We start from the raw sequence: 19,302 nt of genomic DNA, 5'->3' as shown, positions 1-19,302 counted from the left end.
GTGGCCACCTCTCTTCATCTAAAAGCAAGGGTGTGACAGGATGATAGTATGTGCTCAAGTCCCACTCTGACAAGGAATTAAGGGTGCAGTGGGAAAGCACCTCCACAGCTGGAAAAATGCTTCTAGATTTGATAGCAGAAGACCAGAGCAACCCCCCCCTCCCCCCCAACTAACGCATACTACCTGCCCAAGCGTCAGGAACATAATCCTTTACTTCCAGGTACACAAATAGAGAAGGCATAGTGAGTGGCATGTTGCTTTCACTGCGGAGACAAACATGGTGATAGCCTGAAAACAGAAAGCAGAAGAGGTAAGCTGACACAATCTCTCTCCCTTCTCATCTGTGTACTCCAACAGTAAGACAGTCTCTGACTACAGGAGAGCATTGTGAATATATTAAAGCATTAAACCAAGGCTTTAATAGGATGAATTGAAGGCTCCACTGCCTACAGGTATATTCTACACCAGAGATTAATTAACAAAATTAGCAGATGTCCATATTTTCTTCACCAGCTTCAAATGGATAGGTCTCAAGGTTACAAAAGTTGAAGGGATTTCCACAAAATTTACCTGAGTGCACCGCAATAATGGGAATGACACGATGACCAATGAACTTCCCTCCTTCTTCATAAGCCACGATTTTTAGAGATGCTATCTCAGGCATCATGACCTAAGGGAAAAAAAAAAAATCAGAGTAAGGCAACTATGTTCTGATCTCTAGTAGCATATTGGCTTCACTAGGTAGAATTTTACTCTCTCCTCCTTCCAACAAAACAACGCCATCTCTCCAGGAAAGTCATCGTCTATTTCCACATCTTGTAATTTAAGGCTGCGGTTTGTCACAGACATAACTGAATTTACAAAAACTCCGCAAAACACAGGCATCTCAGAGGAGAGACTTAAGGAGGGCAGGCTGCCTAAAGAACGAACTGTGCAATAAATCCACTGAACTAGCATTTCCACAACGCAATTCACCAGAGAAGGAAATGAACTTGGAAGGATAATTTAGCAAGCTTGGTAACTTTGCCATAAGAGTTGCTTCATCAGCCTCCCCCCATTTCCTTCTGCCATAAAATGAACTAAAAATTATTCTGTCAAAACTGTAGCTTGAAAAGTGTTTTCTGAAATGTGGATAATATTTATCTACCACATCCCAAGTAGGCTGAAAATATCTGCGATTTCACAGTGTGCTTGGCAGAGATGAATTGTGTAACATATATTTTGCCTTTGTAACTTACAACAGAAAGGCCAGACATTACTATCACCTTTGACTTAACCTCCCCCCATGCCCTACAGCTGAACTAGTGACCACTGAATTCTTGAGGACAAACAAGGCAGCTTTCTGTAATCTGGCACAGCTGAAAACCTCCTGCTGGTCCCATTACTTGTCCTGTATGTCTGCTTCTCATTCACAGTTTAACCACAGACGTTCAGTTCCTTTCTGCTCCCTCATGCTTGACGTCTTCAAAGCTGATTAGTGAATTCAGTCTAAAGCGTGTCACAGAAGGGAGATTCTTGATGCCTGTTATTGCCAGAAATGTTCCCAACTCCCCTTATCCATACCTGGAAATCTTAATGGGGAGTTGTTTTGGACAGCATTGTTTGGGTATTATCTGAGGGTGCAACACTCCTTGATATGTCTAAAGCCATGACTGAGATCTCCAGAAGGGAGTCCCTTCTGTTGTCATTGACCTCTCAAAGCAGTGCTTGTGACCAACAGGATCTGTAAAGATTCTCCATCTAAATGACTATAAAATGATACTACCTTTTCAAAAACAAAAGGCTCTTCTTTCCATACAGGGTTAATGGAATTGGCAGTGGAGGTCAGTTTGGTTCTGTATTTGCGTTTTGTGTCCCTTGGCAACCCAAACAGCTCTACTTCCACATATGTCTTCACACTGCGGTCTGAGAGGAACTGACCAGAAAGTATCTAGAAATAAGCAGAAACATAATTAGCAACTGTTGAAAAGACTAAAACAAAAGAACCCACCCATACTTTCACCCTTTAAGGCCCCCTCCAGCCCCAAACATCTTTTCTGCTGCAGCTTCCAATCCACATTAGGCTTTTCTTTTACCTTTTCTTCGCCCATGTTTCTTCCTTCAGCACTTCCTCCAACCTCCTCCCTCCCCATCATCACAGCCTTGGCTTCTTTGTGTGGCAGATGCTAATTTTCCATTTTCATGTGATTATGATTAATTTGATATAGTGAAAAGACTGGGAGTTGCCATGGTAACACTCTCCCACAGGACTCTCTGGGTTCATTTGCCACTAAGAACCCTACTGGGTAATAAATAGAGGGGACATACATGCCAGTTATACACGTGGTGACAGCATACGGCTGTCAGGGGAGGAACAGCACCACGGTTTGTACTTGCCGTGACAGACAGGGTACTTGCCACCACCACGTCAATGCGGTCCACAGAGAAAGGGTCAAATTGCTTGTCTGGACGCCGCATGAATTCATGCTTAAGCAGATAGCCACACTGGCCATTGAACTCAAACAGAGCCATGTTCTGCTGCATGGGGACATCTGAGATACAAACAGAGAACAATGAGAAAAATTTCTGTGGGACCTCATCTGATGTCCTGTGTAGTATGCATGAGCTGAAAGATGCTGTACTTTTATAGCTTGTGCTAACCAAGGGCTCACAAAGGCCTTTCAAAAACTAATTAAGCCTCTCAGCACCCTACAGGGAAAAATATTACAGCAGCTGTTATAAGAAAGGTAAAGTGGTTTGCTTATGATTGCACCATAAATCATGGGTAGAACTAAATTAAAACCTACTAAGAAGTACCCACTATTTTGGGTGTGAAGTAAATAGTTGTCTCTACTCCTTCCTCCTGTCATTTTGGGCCTCCTCTCAGTCCATCTCCTCTGCTACTTATTGTCTTGTGGACAGTGTCTTGTGGCTTCTGCATCTGTCTTCAGTATGATACACCCTTCGTAACCAATCTATCACTCTCACTTTTTAAGTAAATTATTTTTTTCTCCTACTGATCCTATGAAGTCTCTTACACTCTTTATATATGAGATAGTGAAGAAGAATGGTGTTCTTTACTGCACTTTATCTGGAGGCTTTTCTATGTCTTTCTTATGCTGGTTGTACAGCAAGGAATGGCCTTTTCTTTCCTGACCAGGTCAGTATACTGGAAATAATAGGACAGACAGTCCAGTCCTGTAGCCAGATGGAGCTATGCCTGCTGCCTTGTAAAAGAGGAGTCAACTACTTCTGGTGCATCCATACAAGTTATTTACTCTGACATCATGTTACAGAACAGCCAGAGATGGTACCCAGATACTGGATGACAGCAAGCCTGTGTATGTGTGCATGCACAATTATGTAGGACAGGCATCACAGGCACTGCATACCAGGTTTGTGCCGAGCCTAGGAAAGTGCTTTTGGTCTGTGGGAGACTCAGGCAGAAGAGCAATACTTTGGGAACAAGGCACACAGAGTAAATGCATTCAGGGAAACAGCGGTCATAGGAAATAGCAGTGAAGGAAGAGACAATGAACATGAGCACACAGCCTCACCCACTAAGAAGCTGGAGGACAATGCGACACTCACCCATAGTCTGGAAGTTCAGTGCCACCATCTGACAGCCAACATTCCAGAACATCTGGGGCATGTAATTAGAGGAGTCCATCCGGGTGCCTTTGGGGTAAATCCGGCTCATCTGTCGCTTGTTGTATCTACAGTTGCTCTATTGGAAACAAGTCTGGAGCACTCCTTGTGTACCCTGGGGCTAGCTCACGTATTCAGATTAAAGAGTTGTTTAAGCTCTTCTATGAATGCTCAGAGCCTTCTAAAAAGAGAGGCCCACGCAACAACAGGCTCCTTTCCCACATCCCTTTCTGTTTAAAAGCAAACAGCTGACAGTCTTGGCTTTTACTACAGCAGGATACAAGAATCTGTCAAGAATCTCTGTGAACAGCCCCCCAGCACACCCTGGAAGCTCCCACATCTCTAGCACCTGCACTCTTTATACCTCTGATGAAGAGCTTACCGGGTCCTGAAACCAGAGGCCAGTTGGACATACCTTAGCCTTAACTCAAGCTTCATATTAGCTCCCATACTCCATATGACCAACTACCATGGGCAAACATTGCCAAAAGGATACTCTACAAACTGCATAGGGAACTTGGTTAGCAGATCATAAGCCTTTAATTCTGTGAAGGAAGAGATGACATAACTCCGGTTCTTCTCTAGAAACAGGAAATAAGAAGTGTTTAGACAAAGGATGCACCCAGCTCCCCATTCTGTGTGTGGGGACCAATGGGCTCAAGAAGCACTCAGCCTGTTTATTACCACTTTCTACCAGTTGCTGGTTTCTATCAAGGCAATTTACCTTTCTCTGGTACAGATGTTGTGACTGTTTAGAGGAACCTATTGTGTATGAAGAAATTGCATGCATTTTCAGCATTTCAGATATTTCTGTCACCAGCCAGGGTCCTAATCACCACAGAAGAGGAAGGCCAGTTTCATACATTAAGAAAAGCTGGGCTGAATCCTGCCCTCAGAAGCAGCAAAGCAAGATCACATAGATGTCATTAGCCTTAAGCTGCTGCTTTTCATTTTCATTGATGTAACTGAGAGCAGTATCTGATATATCATTGTCTTTTCCTTATCAATTCCTTACTACAAGGAGAAGAACAGAAGGAGAGTGTTTGTATTGTACGTATGTTGTGGGAGAGAGAGAACACAGCAGAAAATAGGTTCAAGCAAGTCACAAAAGTAAGTGGAAAACAGCAGCATTTGAAAACAGTATTCTCCTGGTCAAATGGAAATACTCAGGATCCTGAAAGGACTGAGTATGACTTACGGGCAGAGACTTCAAAGGAGTCAAATTTGATAGGCTGTATGTAATTAACTAGGCTGGACATTTCCTCATACGCTGTCACTTCCAAACCAGCAGTGCCCTAGGCAGAAAAAAAAAATGGAAAACACACAAGAGAAGACAGATGAAACCTTCTCCAGAGGTGAAACAAAACACACCTGGGCTTCACACGCAAAGAGCTCCAATGGCTGCCCTGACCAAAGCACACCAGTTTCTTTGGCTTCCTGATCTAACAATTACATTGTGGGCAGCATTGTCAAGGGCATGCTGAATTTCTGGGTAGCTTGGCAAAAACCGAAACTGATACATACAAAAAGTATCAGTACATAAGAAGTCTAGGACCTCTTTAACTTCTCAAAGCATGGACTCTGGGACAAACCTGGGACATTTTTTGCCTCTTCTGAGTGATACTAGGGAGAAGGAAATGGGAAATAGATATTTTCTATTCAAGGCATTGCTGATCTGCTTCTTCCCTCTTCTGCAGCAGCACTTCATGTTTCTGTAACAACTGTTATCAGACTAAGGCTGAGCCTCTCCAAATACCCTGAAGGCAGACATTTATCACCAAATCATGCAAAATATCAGTCAGAAATAATACCTCTTCTGCTATATCCTCTATGCTATACTTGTCATAGCACAGGTTCACTCCCCTTTGCATTCTGGAATTAATCTCCATTCAGTGTGGTCAGGCCCGAAAAAAAAACAAAACCACAGAAAAGAAAGAGACACAGTAGTGACAGTACCTCATCTGACTGCATCTTTTTAATTTCCTCCTCATCCAGGTTTCCCAGCTGTTCATCCTCTTCCTCTGGTTCCTCTTCAGCCACATCGCCTGCCCAAACTAAGCACACACACCCCACATCAGTAGTACTTAGCCAGTAGCACATGGAGACAAGACATTGTGACTGCTCACACAGCCTCCAGCTCTGACTCTGCTGACAGGGAAGAACTCTGCAAAACCTCACAATCACATCACACAGGAACAAGAGAGGAATATCATATCATTATTAGCCAAATCCAAGTATGAATAGGCCAAACTGGACTAACACACTCAAGAGACCAAGACATTCTTCCTGCAGGCCTCCCAAAAGCGATGATCACAATGCTGTTTTCCCCACCAAGGTCACACACATTTGTGGGACTGAATGTCTGATTTCTAGCTCCTCTGTAGGAGCGCACATCTTGTCTTCATACGACTTCATGAGCTCCTGCCATGACAGGGACTGTAAAATTCACTGTTCTACCATAGGTAGAACTCTCTACCTGAGTCCAAGAGATGACGGCCTTGAGACTGCAGGAGGTGGAGGATGGGAGGAGAGTAGGGTCTGAATGTTCTATAGACCTTCAAGAACCTCAATGTGAGGACCAGTAAAGAGAGGTGCTATGCTGGACCTCATTCTCACCAACAAGGAGGGACTGGTGGGGAAGGTGAAGCTCAAGAGCAGCCTTGGCTGCAGTGACCATGAAATGGTGGAGCTCAAGATCCTTAGGGTAGCAAGGAGGGCATGCAGCAAGCTCACTACCCTGGATTTCAGGAGAACAGACCCTGGTCTCTTCAGTGATCTGTTTGGTGGAGTACCATGGGATAAAGCCCTGGAGGGAAGAGGGGCCAGAAAAGCTGGTTAATATTCAAGGATCACCTCCTCTAAGCTTAGGAGCTATGTGTCCCAACAAAAAGGAAGTCAGGCTTAAATGTCAGGAGGCCTGCATGGATGAAAAAGGCTCCTTACTAAACTCAGACATAAAAAGGAAGCCTACAGAGGATGGAAAGAGTTTCACCTGACCTAGTGGGTGGCATCCCTGCCCATGGCAGGGGGGTTGGAGGTAGATGATACCTTCCAACCCAAGCTGTTCTATGATTCCATTATTCTATGATCTATGCCATGGTGAATTTGTAGTTATCAGAGAGCTACTGGTGGTAAGAAGTTGTGCACTCTTCCACAAAAACAGCATGTTCAATTGCGTATCAATTAATTACCAACTCACGCAGCCATATGCCTCAGAGTAGGCAGAATTGACTGACCGTCAGGGAATTAAGTTGGTTGTCTCTTTTGGGTTGGAATGAAGTGTCTGAAAACATTCTGAAGATTTAATATATCTTCCAAGCTTACACTTTGTGGGATACCTGAATGAATGAGTGGTATCGGCTTGCCTCAAGCTAGTATTGGGCAATTTGGAAGGTCTCCAGCAGGCCAGACTTGCTCATCTAGGTATAGTAGTCCAATTTTCCCCTTTAGACATACCAGTATCTTCAGCATCCATAGGGGCTGGCTGCTCAATGATCTCTGGTTCCACATTCCTCCCTTTCTTCAAAGAATTCTGCCTCTTCCCAGATACAGATTGTTTCTTTTTGTTCTTAATCAAGATTTTCCCTAAGAGATCCTTAGGACTTGGCAGGGGAACTCCTGGCTTCAGCTGCAACAGAGAAACTTCATACTGAACTTTCATCTCAAAGATAGAACTTGAAACACTCAGCTCTCCTGTCCCGCCCAGTGCCATTCCTCTGGCCATTTACTGGTGCACGGAAATCTCTCACCCACTGTATAATTTAATTTTTCCATCTGCTGGCTCATCCCAGTATGTCTATGCAGATTTTTCCTAAGACTTCACTTTCCTGATGTCAGTTTCACACCGGCATTTTGTACCTTTCAGTCCTTTCAAGTTCTGCTGCTTGTGCATGCTGTTTCCAGCCACCCATCCTGCACCACAGCTAAAAAACCATCTGCATGTCCTGGAGGCATCCACAAACCTCTGGCTTTCACATGCCACCTACTTCTCTCATTATTCCATAGCCTCAGTCCTAGATCAGCACTCACGCCATATTTAAACTCTCTGCCTAAGGCAGATTTGAAAAAAAAATCCTAAAGTAGGTGGGTTTGTGTGTGTCATACAAGGATGTGTGATTCAGACCGTGCTTCTAGACCTACACTCCCCGTACAGATAGCAACAGGCCTATTAATAATTTAGCTAATAGAATCACCCTTATCTGGTTCTCCCCCACACAGTTTCTGCCCATTGCCTGGACAAAGACACGGGTCTGAACAGGGGGCAACTGCCAATTTGCTCACTGCTTCTTTTCAGCTCTTCTTCTGATCTCAGTGCTAAAGGCAGATGCTTGGACTAGGTGTTTTAGCTCCGCTCTCCCCTATTTAAAGGAAAGGGAATTGCCTCATACTTTGCAGAACACAGGCATTGCCCATTATTTGTAAATCACTATCCATTCACAAGGCAGCTGAAGTAGTGGTGTGCATAAGGATCACTGAAAACACCACCTTCTCCACTACAATACATGCTTGCACAAGCTGTTGAGTAGGGTCAAGCAGAGCAGGAGCTTTATTCAGCTATTCTAAGCATAAAGTTATACATGTCACTGACCTGCCCATCTATGCCCACAAGGGGATATTTCCAGGGTGTAAACAGGGATTTAGAAGCATTGATAGGAAGAGCCTGAAATGCTACTAAGCCCTTGTTCCTGTTTCTTTCCAAAGCAAGTGCTGGCAGACAGATCTGAAACTGTACCATGTACGAAAATACACTAGCTCATCTTGGTACAACCAGTATAATTTGATCACCTAGAGCTCAGTTTCCAAAGTCATTTAGGTGACAGAGCATTAAGAACAGAATCAGGCAAATGCTTAGAAAAACCTCTATGACTGTGAGGTCTTCCCTCCTCTTTCTGTGTTACCCTCCACTATGAACCAAGCTCATTTACCTGCTGCACCCTATCTTTGTCACTGTCCTTTTATCTGTTGTGGCATTTCCTAGCACCAGGAGTGACCAGTTTTTCAGAAAGACCTCTCCACTAATCCAAGTTCTTTAACCTCCTTCCCCAACTTTCACTTACTGGGTATTTTTCCAGTGGCTCTGTCAGCAGCATGTCTCCAAATATGGTTCGGCAGTACTCAGCCATCTTTGCCTGCTGCTTGGGCCTAGTATACAAAGAGAGAAAACAGGAGTGAACAGGAGAACAGATGCCCAAATCCAGAGCCTAGCATGAGCAACCATCTTGAGATCCATAAAACTCTACCCAGAAAACCACCTCTTGCCTTCTCACAAACAGTTACACATATCCTGAAATCCCTTCCCAGGCTTCTCATTTTTTCATACTCTGCCACAGCAAATTAAAAGGTTACACACTTGTGGTTGCTCTCACTCTGCAGCTTATGGCTCACCTTTTGGCTCTGACCCCCTTTCAATTGATGCAAAAATCTCTACCAGTGTTTCATGTCAGCTCAGGCACTCACTTGAAACCAAGCAAGTTTGTTCTGCTCTAGACAACAGAGAACACAATTCTCCCACATCTGGTCCCCAATCAGACACTCACGAGTCCACGTGGTTCTCAAAGGACAGGATGACAGGGTAGAGAGATGTTTTAAAAGCACTTTCTGCAATGGCCTCGATTGCATCCTAAAGGAGAGAGAATGGTCACAGAGATGAGATCAGCAATCATTAATAGCAGATCTATCTCCCCACTAAACTAATCCCCAAGTTTCAGATCTCCACGCTCATCCTTGTCAGGAGGTTCTCTTTAATGTAACTAAACTTCTCTGTCAAGAAAGTGAGAGATGTCTTCTTTTTCATAGCTGTCCAGATTTCCAGCTCCAAAGGATACAACCTTAAAGCCCCATAATTCTCTTTCACACAGCTGAAGTCAATAGTTTGCATAAATGTGAAATTGAAGACCTAAAACTCAGTCGTTTTTTTCCTTACGTGGTTTAATGTATCCAGAAATGACAGAATATCTAGTGAGAGAGGCAAATCACTGCCAGATGCACTTTCAATTGGTAGAGAAAGGTGTACACAGCACCAGATTAAACTGCCTCAAACTTAATTTACGCTTACCTCTGAACCTGTCCAATTTTCTATCATTTCACCTGCTCATAAAATTCTTCTGTCTAGCAGCAGAGAAAACTGGAATGTTCAGTCACCAGCAGTGCTGACATTTCAAATGCAAATACCATGGAAACATTCCCAGCATTAATGATGAAAAAATAATCATATTTCCCCCAAGTCCCTGTTAAGCTGCCACAAACTTTCCACTATTTTCTTCCCTGGTGCTGCTAATTGACATGGTAAAGAAACGTCATTTGTTCCTTTGCAATTACCCCCCAGCCTTTATTCTGGTGTGTGGTGCATTGATTTTTAACTGGTGCATTGATGTTTGTAACTTCTGTGGTTAAATGCCCTAAATTTTCAAGGGAGAAGTAGGCTTTGGACTGTGCTTCTGAAGCCTGGCAGCTAAATCCTCGGGGAAGATGTCTGCCCAGCATGTTAGAGAGCAGTTGCTCCCCTGAACACGTTCCACACAGTCATGTAATTAATTAGGAAGTAATTAGAACCTACTCCTCCAAAGCACCACCATTTGAGGCTGTAAAACACACAAACCTGCTGTAGAACAGTTAGAAAATGAATTCATTTTAAACATTTGTTTTCTAAAAGCCACCTTGATTGTTTCTCCAACTTGCATCCATCCATAAAATCCACCATTCTCAGGCAACTTTCTGTCCATACATCCATCTTGTTACACAACTGCATGTATGCAGGCACACCTACTCAACTGTCTCTCCATCACTTCTACTTGACTGCCTGCATTTCAGTCATTCCTTCATCTTCATCCAGCTAACAACTTCTCTGGTGGTCCTCCAACTCCAAAAACGTACACAAACTCCAGCCTATCGCATATTTGCTCATCTGTCATTCTATCTACACATTCATTCACTTTGCCGTCAGTCTTTATATCTCAAACATTTTTGCCCTCAGCCCATGCAGTTGACTGTTACCTCGGTCAGCTAGCCTCCTCAAGCCGAGATCAGTTTAAAACCAAGCAGGACTACAAGCGCGGAGAAGATTCTTTCTGTACCTTGAAGAGGATCTCAGTTGTCATGGTGAACCCATGAGTGATGATCGGCTCCTCATCCGGGGGACGGCCCTTCCAGCAATCCAGCTCTACGCAGCGACAGCCAGCCAGCAGTGTCTGGCGATACATTTCAGGAGACGAGATACCAGAAAACTGACCAGCTGGAGGAGAGCACAAGCAGGGAGGCTCTTTAGCTATTCATGTGCGACACTTTCTGCATAGACTAGAGCAACAGAACTCTGCTGTCTTTGAGCAGGTGTGCATGGCAGAATGACAAGATGTTTTAGCTAACAGGGTGACATTTCTTCTTCTTACACAGCATTTAAGTGTCAAGCCCCTTACTGTGCTTTACAACCCTCAGCCCTCCAAACTTCAGGGCAGATGCATCTGCCTGAGTGATTGTCAGGATCATTCATCCATCCATGGTGATGATACATACCTGATGGAGCTGAGGCAGATTCTGGAACTGCCCGTACCTGTTAAATATGTGTTGTGTGATGAATTGATGAAGTAGTGTGAGAGTGGCTGCGTCATGTCCTGGTACAGCACCAATTTATCCAGCGCTATCACGTTGTTCTCAGGGCCACAGAGAAACCAGACCATCCCCTCTGGAGACAGCTGCCCTACATAGAGAACAAAGATGTTAATGGTACTGAAACAAAATGGTTCTGGTACCTCCTTCCCAGTGCACTGCAACACAGAGGTTTGTGAGAATCAGGCTGGTTGTTCCGCTGGGATAGCAGAAGGTGTGAGATCCTCTACTATTTTCATGCTACCTTGACAGCGGGACATGACATAAAAACAAGACCTACGGGCTGAGCAAGACTCACCTCTTTGGATGTTAATCCCACTGGGCTCATATTTCTCTATCAGGCTCTGCACCTGCTCAGGTTTTGCTGGTGGGAAAAGGATGTCATTGAGGCGAGAGTCTCGCTGCTTCTTGTTGATGAACTTTGCCAAGTGTTCCTTGGTCATGTAGGGTTTTGCTTTTAAATGGCTAAGGGAAGAGAATTATAGGGGAGCAGAGGTAAGGCATGTGTACTACTCAGAAAACTTCACAAGAGATTGGTCCTTGCTCAGGTTAGCAATGGGCACCCAGTTCTCTGGGCCCAATGTTCTGCCTACATTCCTTCCTGTAAAAGATGCTTCCCTCTGTGGCTATTTTTCTTCCTTTATATTCTTCTTCCTAACTAATGCGCTACTGTTAAGAGGTTGTATAACGGAAGAAGTAAGCATAATTTGAGCCTCTGACTTGAACTCTAAAGGTAACTGAATTTCAGAACACATTGAATACTTGCCCTATGAAATTAAGTCCATTTAAGAACTCACAGGTTTAGCTATTTGAAAAGAATTCACTGGCTACTGGCAAAGCTCTCTGGTTCTAATGCTGTACATGGTCTTGTCTAGGGCTAGCCACAAGTAGTATCACATTAGCACAATCCAGTGTTGACCTGGAATCAGCCCTTCTGATAGTGACCATTTAGAGCCCATGCAGCACAGTGAGGCCTGATCCCTTTTATCGAGGTTGTCAGTGGAAGAGTTAAGTGCACTGGCACTGTTTTGTGACATGGGTACCTGCCTTTATAGGCAGGCTTGAGAGCAGCCAAACAATAAATGTAGCAACCCCTCTCCCCACCTTTTTGCCTATCTTTTGCCACAAGAAATCAAGTCCTCTTATGTGGCTTAAGGGAAACTTACTGTGAGGTAAATATCTCATCAATCTCAGGTCGTGGACACAGATTCATGAGGAAAGTTTTATACACAGTCTCAGGGAAGTCCTCTGGATTGATGGCATCATTCTGAGAATGAAAGGAAGACATGTCAGTACCATTAACCCATGATGGTTTTCACCTCTGTTAACACTCAACACCCCCAGTCCAGCACTCAATTGTGAAAAGGCAAATAAGCAACTGGAACATCTAGCGAGGTGTTTAGGAAAGAGGAGATGGAGTGGAGAAGCATTATAATGGCCTGCTTCAGAACAGACAGTTATTTAAACTGTCCCTTGGTGCCTCTTGTGTGATGATATAAAGCTAGTGCGTGGTGAACTGACAGGAACCGTTAGAGTTCCAGATTGTACTCTGCAGGTTGGTAGAAGTGCTAAGAGTAACCATGAGACCTGTTGCTTCAAAGAGCAGTGAAACAGGCAGAAGGGAATGCGCTGTTTCTTGTGCCACATAATGCAAGTGACAGAGCTGCAAGTGCTATTGCTTTACAAACAGTAAGAATTTATCTTAGCAGGCCTGCAGTTAAGGCAAGGTAGCTAGCAAAAGGACAGGGTTTCAAAGCAATTTAGGGGCATCTGAATGACTGACGTTTTTAAAGCCAAGGGAATCACAGTCAGGGTAGTCAGAAAGATTTCTCTCAAGCTAGAGAGATCTTTGGGTACCTAGTAAGACCCTTACCTTGCCTTTTGGAAGATGACAGGCACTTAATGCTGCTTCCACCCTTTTCCTGTCTGCAGGAAACATCTGAAAAATACTAAGCAGACAGGGAAAAAAGAAACCATCACCACAGTGTAACAGGAGTCAAGTCAGAAAGCCTGGGTTTGGGTGACTAGGAGCTGCAACCAGAGTGCAAGACATTTAAAATGCACAACAAAGGAGACCGACAATAAGACTGTAAACATGAACCAGAGAAGGAAGGCAGTGTTTCTCCAAGAGTACCTGATGGACCAGATCTTATAAGCCTATAGTGGATTTTCTGACTGATGCCTTAATACAGAAGTTCTATATTTTTGCACAGGGATCTAGAAGAACCCTGTCTCTAAGCTGCGCCAGCTTACTCCCAAAATCATTGCTCGCTGTCCTTGCCTACATCTCTTAGAGGTGCCCTTTTTGGTAGCTGGTGTCATGCTACAAATTCCCCATACTTCCTCCCACAAGACATTACCAATGCAGTCGCTGGCACTAGCCAGCAATAAGTTTGTAGTCAAGACAATATTCCAAAAAAAGCAAACAAATATTGTACATATTTGCTGCTTTAGAAGAAGGCAAAAATTTCTGTCCTGGAAACCAAAGGCTTTCCATGAATTCAAGGAACAAACTTATTACAGAGGAAAAGAAGCTGGTATACTACAGGATGGAAACAAAACTCTGCTGCTGCAGAAGCCAAAGCTCACTTTCAATTTAGAACGCTGAGTATTGGGCTACAGGGCAGAACTCACCTGGTCAAGCCTTTGGCTTAAAGCAGCCTCTGCTGTATTACAGAATATTAACAATAACTGAGCTCTCCCTAATTTCAGAATATCCCAATCAACAACGAGGTCTCTGCTGTGGATAAATTTAAATGTCAGATCTGTTACACTCCTGGCATCACAGCTGCTCAAAGACAAAAAAGGAGAACAAAAAGTGCCAAATGTGTTGACAGGTGGAAAAGTGCTCAACTGGAGCTGCAGATGATTTATGCAAACTCACTGCATGCTGATTTCTCAAGCAGCCCTTTGCAAGGCAAAAATTGCAGCAGCCTTGTTATGCTTCAAAAGGGATTTAAATGTCCAAAGAGAAAGGCAAATAAATGTGGAATTAAAAAAAATAGTCTGACATGGAGTTCTGAAAACCTTGTATACACCTGCACCTGGAAATGCTGAATATTTTTATAAATCTGGCTCTTAATCCAGACCATTTTAAACATCTAATGCTTTAGACCGTAAGTTTGTTTTTCTACTCTGCAAGAAAGAAAGACCAGGGCATTGAAGAGGGGTACAGACTGCACCAGACATTTTTTGAGCTAATTTCAGAATAATAAGCTGCTTTCTCTCTACAGTAATGCTACCTTGCTTGCATTTTAAAGATCAATTTGAAGTACTCTTTCCCTAGTGTGAGTTATTCATTAAAGAGCTATACATTTTTAAAAGCCCCTTGATGTGTACACTGGTTTCTGGTAGAATGAAATTCTACTGTTCTGTGATTTAGAAAAAAAACAACAAAAAATGTTTATTGTTGAATAATGATCAACCATCCAGGAGCACATTTAGCCAGCACAGATTTAATGTGGAATCGTTATGCAATATAACACGCAGTAGGTAGTGCATTTATTACAGGTGATTAGCACTTGCCTCTTGTGATGCTGTAACATAGCATAAGCTTAGAAACAGAGCAGTTCAGAACTTTCCTGTGAACACCCATGAATGCACTCACTGCAGGTCCTTGTTCATAAAACAAAAGATAAATTATGTACCCAAAAGGAAATTCAACATTGCATCACAGCCTTTTTTTAATCTTTAAGTTAATCAACGTGGAGGAGTCACAGGGTCAGCCATGGAGTGATCTGACTAGGGAAGACACTGAGGGGCACAAAACCAATTCTGCGTTTATGCCATGCAGTGCAGGGGAGAAGTAATAGGTCCGTCTTTGCTTCAGCAAAGCAGCATTGGCTTATTCTCATGGCAGCCATACCCTGATGAACAAAGCCAATACTTGTGGCACTGAGTTCAAATCTACCTTATTCTGTACTTCAGCCAGCCTTAATGTTGGCCCAGTGGTCTGTCCTCAAAGGCTGTTTCCCTCATCTGCATGCAGAGTGAAGGTGGAAGGCAGTGGAATTACACCGGGGGAGAATAGGTATAGCAGTCATACATGAGGACAAGAGTGAAAGCAATGGATCCCTACTTCAGGCTATCTGGGAAGTCAAACAAAAAGTTCTCCTGCAGGAACAGAATGCATACAGAACTCATTGTATGAAATCTCAAACAAGTCTTACAAGTCTCAAAACTCAGGTTTGCAAAACAAATCCCCAGTTAGAATTTTACCAAAGTTGCTTAGCTTTGGAAGTAAAGTCCATGGCTGTTCTAGACAATATCTTTCTGTAGATGAAGGAAGTGGTCACAAAAGGTCTCCTTTCCAGACCCAAACTATGTCCCAGGCTCTTCACTGGGAGTAACCTAGGTGCAGCAGGACCTCATGACCTGAATACAGAGGCAATGGCCTTTACCTCTTAGGCACAGTAGCAGGCAACTAAAGCCACTGGGCTACCATCCCCTTACCAGCTCCTCTGTCTTTACTGTCTTTAATTGAACATACAACAAAAAACGACAACCAACTAACCAACCAACCAACCAAAAAAACCATACTCACTTCCTGACAGGAATCTTTCCTTCTGCATTAAGCTGCATCTTCAGCTTCACCAGGCTGTGAAAAAAGAAGTCAAGATGATGAAAATTCACTTGTGCAGTCTTACAGATTCTGTTAAGGAAGGAGCAAAAAAGAAAATGCAATTGGGAAAGGAAACCAACATTAACTGGAAAACAGGGTCCTGCAGACTGTGAGCTTAACCTCAAGACAGAACCTGTTCTCACTTCTTGGGAAGGAGAAACAGACGGATTGTAAGAGAACTGATATCAGAATGATTCCTCTGAAACATATGACGTAAATATGAGATAATGGTATCCTACTGTTCCTTAGCGATCCCAGGCTGCCAACCAAACAGCATTACAGACAAGAAGAAGAGGCAGCACGTTGTTGGGGTGAGCACTGTGACTGTGGGTGGGTGGGGGATATTTGAGGCTCAGAATTTAAGTTTGTCTAATACCACCTGTGTATGTTTGACTGGCTCAAGTACTGTGGTACCAGTCAGTTGGCATGCAACAGAGGGCCCATTTACCAACCCCCTGCCCTGTGCCTTAGGGCACCCAAGTTGAAAAAAGGACTCGTTTGGAGACTGCCCAAAAGACTTGGAAGCTAAGAAGCCTTTTCTTTCTATTAGAGACAGAAAGGGCAACAAATAAATGTTTCAGAGAACAATGTTTGTCAGAAATCACTTACATTTTCTCCAGGAAGGTGTACCGAGAAGCGTTGTATGTGAGGGGATTCCGAACGATGGCCATAATATCCTCTGCCCAGCTCTGGAGAAAAAGCAAAGACACAAAGTGGAGGTAGTTGGGCATTACAGAACTGCATGAGTAGGTACAGCGCATTGAACATGGAGAGGGCATGGACATGTCCTGATACTGCTGGGCTACAAATCCCGACTGCACCCTGGGCCTGGCTACATCACCTTCCTACTGCCTATGCATACCAGCAACCGAAAATTTTCTTACTGAGTCATCTCAGCTGTTTATTCACACAAAGCACAAAACAACACACATGAACAAAACCTTGCTGGTAACACTGACAGGGTGCAAGCTCCCTGTCTTCGCTTCATCTTTCCTGCTCCCCCTTGAATGTCCCAGCTCAGTGTTTCCCAGTGCTTCCTTGCCCTCAGGTCCTCATACCTTGCCAACATTCTCCTTGTAGGACACAAAGTTATGGAAAGTGAGGTCCACCATGTCAGGGCCAGATACAATAGTCAGAGTCTTAAGCAGAAAGGTGCTGTGAGGGTAATCCAAATTAAAAACTTCTCGGAGCTTCTGGCACTGTAAAATAAACAGAACAGGTCAGGACAAAGGGAGAATGAGGCAAACTGCATCTGAAAAAAACACACAGGACCCAATGCAAACACTGACCCAAATCCACAGCAAGCTTTTCAGTATTTGCAAAAATATTTAATGTGATCTTCCTTGTCTTTCCTTATTTTTCATTTTTATTCTGGAGCCTGCATTACCTTGATCCTTCAAGGAACAAAACATTGTGACCAACATCACTGCACAAACATGCTGTTTTGGTCTAAAAAAAGTACACATTGGAGACTGCTTTGAAAGAAATTCTTTGTGAATCTTCAGCCTGAACTTCAAGACAGGCAGATGAGTATTTGGTCTGCCCATACCAGAGGTTCATAACCAAGTTATTACAGACAGCCATTTGTGAAAACATATGCTAAGAAGGTCTTTTAGATTAGCGTGATACTTCTTGCTGTAGCTTCCCTTCACCACAAGAAGGGTGGTGGTAGGGATCCCAGAAGGTCTATGGGGTTTAAGCCTTGTTATTGCAGACAGAGACTCTCTCCTTCCAAGTGACATTTTCTGCGAGTTGTCAGTTGCTAAATTTATTTTTTCCATAGCAATTGCAATGTCCTACAGCGACGGCTCACCAGAGATTTGTTAAGTATAAGACTCATCCAATTAGTCATACTTGGATTTCATCACCATATGAAAGTATTTATAGAATCCCTTTAACTTATTTAGCATTTTCTGCGTTCCTATGTAAGGCATCACTAAACCAAGGTATCCTGGAGTTACACTGATAGTCTCTTTTTATAACAAAAGGATAAAGTTCCCATGTCCTCAAATAAAGCACAGCAATTTATTATTTGAAGTGCAGGATAAATCCACATCAAAGCAAACAGGAAGGCTGTCAGAGCATCTGCTCTTTCAGAAACTAAGGGCAAAATTCACAATCAGAGATTCTTAGAAGGGCACATCATTCTCAGAAATTTAACTAGAGCTGGAACCTGAACTCTCATTGTGTGCACATGCAGTTAGACACATGGCTGAGTTATTCCATTTCAACAAATAATACCCTAACATCAGTAATACCCTAACACATTACAGTTACCACATCAACCTCAGCAAAAGAGCTTTTAGCTAAATGACTTTACATGTTTGCTATAAATTTAGAGCACTTAAAGTCAGCCACTGCAGCTCAGCTCATGTTTAGCAACTTGTTAATCTGCTATCAACTGGACAACGTCTGAACCTTTGCAAGATGATGAAAATTAACTTCCTGGTCTTTCATGAACCTCAATTTAGCCAAAACCAATAAATAAATTAAAAAAAATATATATACAAGCAACTGTTTTCATTCCAGTGTGATTCAAATGCAACCAATTGTTTCTGCCACCGAATTTTCTCGTTACATTTGGACTATGACAGTTGAGACTGAAACAGCTCAGCTTCAGGCATTCTCATACGTCTGCACTGTCTCACACAGAGAACTGCATATATATTTTATAAGGAACTACGCAGATTTTTTTTTTCCACTGCATTTTTCCAAATTCCTGCAGCATCTGCAATTTGGACACACCTGTAGCAAACAGGCATCTTTAGAAAAAACAAAATGAGCTGGATTATAACTCAAGACCATCTGACTGCTGTCTCTCATTTCACAGAAGCCTCTCCTTGGTGGTACCTGAAACCTGTGTAATCCAAGAATATTTGGAGGGAAAGAAGTGGGAAGGCAGTCAGTCACCCAGATGATTTGCTTATTTTCTAAAAGACACGGGCTTTCAAAAATGTGTCATTTTTGCACTATAAGCAATTTTTCTTTGCAGAAGTGAACAGCATCCACATACCCTATCGCACTCACAGTGACTTCTTGATGGAGCTTAAACGTTTGATAAGTGGCAAAGTGTCCGGATTTTAGTCTCAAATTTAACTTCATCTTGCAAACCCAGCAGTATTTGTTCAGCTTCCTTACCTCTGGTGTTGTAAATTATATGAAGCTAAGACAATGGAGAACTTGTGGTTTATGCTGAACTCATTTCCTGTATTTGTTACAAATCGGCTCCTCCCTCCCCTTCCGTCTCTGCAATCTGGTGGCCCTTGGCCCTCCCGCAGCCATTTCTGAGCAGGATGTGTCCCTAGCAGGCTGAATGCTGTACCAGGGCTTCTGCCCTTCTCGCTGTGCTCTGCCAGACAAAATTTGATGCGTGCAGTGTTCGGTAATGGCCTGACCGCCCTCTCAGAACAAGCAGCTGATGGTTAGCCTTGCCCTATAGAGCTTTCTAGGTG

General features: G+C 43.3%; 1 protein-coding gene across 1 annotated transcript in view; it reads right to left on the bottom strand.

Moving 5' to 3' along the window:
• Positions 1 to 19,302, bottom strand: part of PLCB2 (phospholipase C beta 2) — a 48,008-nt gene that overhangs the window by 13,444 nt on the left and 15,262 nt on the right. The window contains exons 4-22 of the mRNA XM_035539804.2: positions 16,909 to 17,049; positions 16,460 to 16,539; positions 15,773 to 15,826; positions 13,103 to 13,178; positions 12,396 to 12,496; positions 11,528 to 11,694; positions 11,174 to 11,320; positions 10,701 to 10,858; positions 9,165 to 9,247; positions 8,685 to 8,769; positions 7,084 to 7,255; positions 5,584 to 5,681; positions 4,826 to 4,922; positions 4,124 to 4,208; positions 3,571 to 3,695; positions 2,377 to 2,531; positions 1,766 to 1,930; positions 571 to 670; positions 184 to 288 (exon numbers count right to left, since the gene is read on the bottom strand). Coding sequence (XP_035395697.1) covers positions 184 to 288; positions 571 to 670; positions 1,766 to 1,930; positions 2,377 to 2,531; positions 3,571 to 3,695; positions 4,124 to 4,208; positions 4,826 to 4,922; positions 5,584 to 5,681; positions 7,084 to 7,255; positions 8,685 to 8,769; positions 9,165 to 9,247; positions 10,701 to 10,858; positions 11,174 to 11,320; positions 11,528 to 11,694; positions 12,396 to 12,496; positions 13,103 to 13,178; positions 15,773 to 15,826; positions 16,460 to 16,539; positions 16,909 to 17,049 — 2,194 coding nt within the window. The remainder of the gene's footprint in view (positions 1 to 183; positions 289 to 570; positions 671 to 1,765; positions 1,931 to 2,376; positions 2,532 to 3,570; positions 3,696 to 4,123; positions 4,209 to 4,825; positions 4,923 to 5,583; positions 5,682 to 7,083; positions 7,256 to 8,684; positions 8,770 to 9,164; positions 9,248 to 10,700; positions 10,859 to 11,173; positions 11,321 to 11,527; positions 11,695 to 12,395; positions 12,497 to 13,102; positions 13,179 to 15,772; positions 15,827 to 16,459; positions 16,540 to 16,908; positions 17,050 to 19,302) is intronic.

The sequence above is a fragment of the Cygnus atratus genome, chromosome 5, assembly GCF_013377495.2.
Source record: "Cygnus atratus isolate AKBS03 ecotype Queensland, Australia chromosome 5, CAtr_DNAZoo_HiC_assembly, whole genome shotgun sequence".
Classification (NCBI taxonomy): domain Eukaryota; kingdom Metazoa; phylum Chordata; class Aves; order Anseriformes; family Anatidae; genus Cygnus; species Cygnus atratus.
Note: the sequence above shows the minus strand (reverse complement) of the source record. Positions and strands in the feature narration are given on the sequence as shown.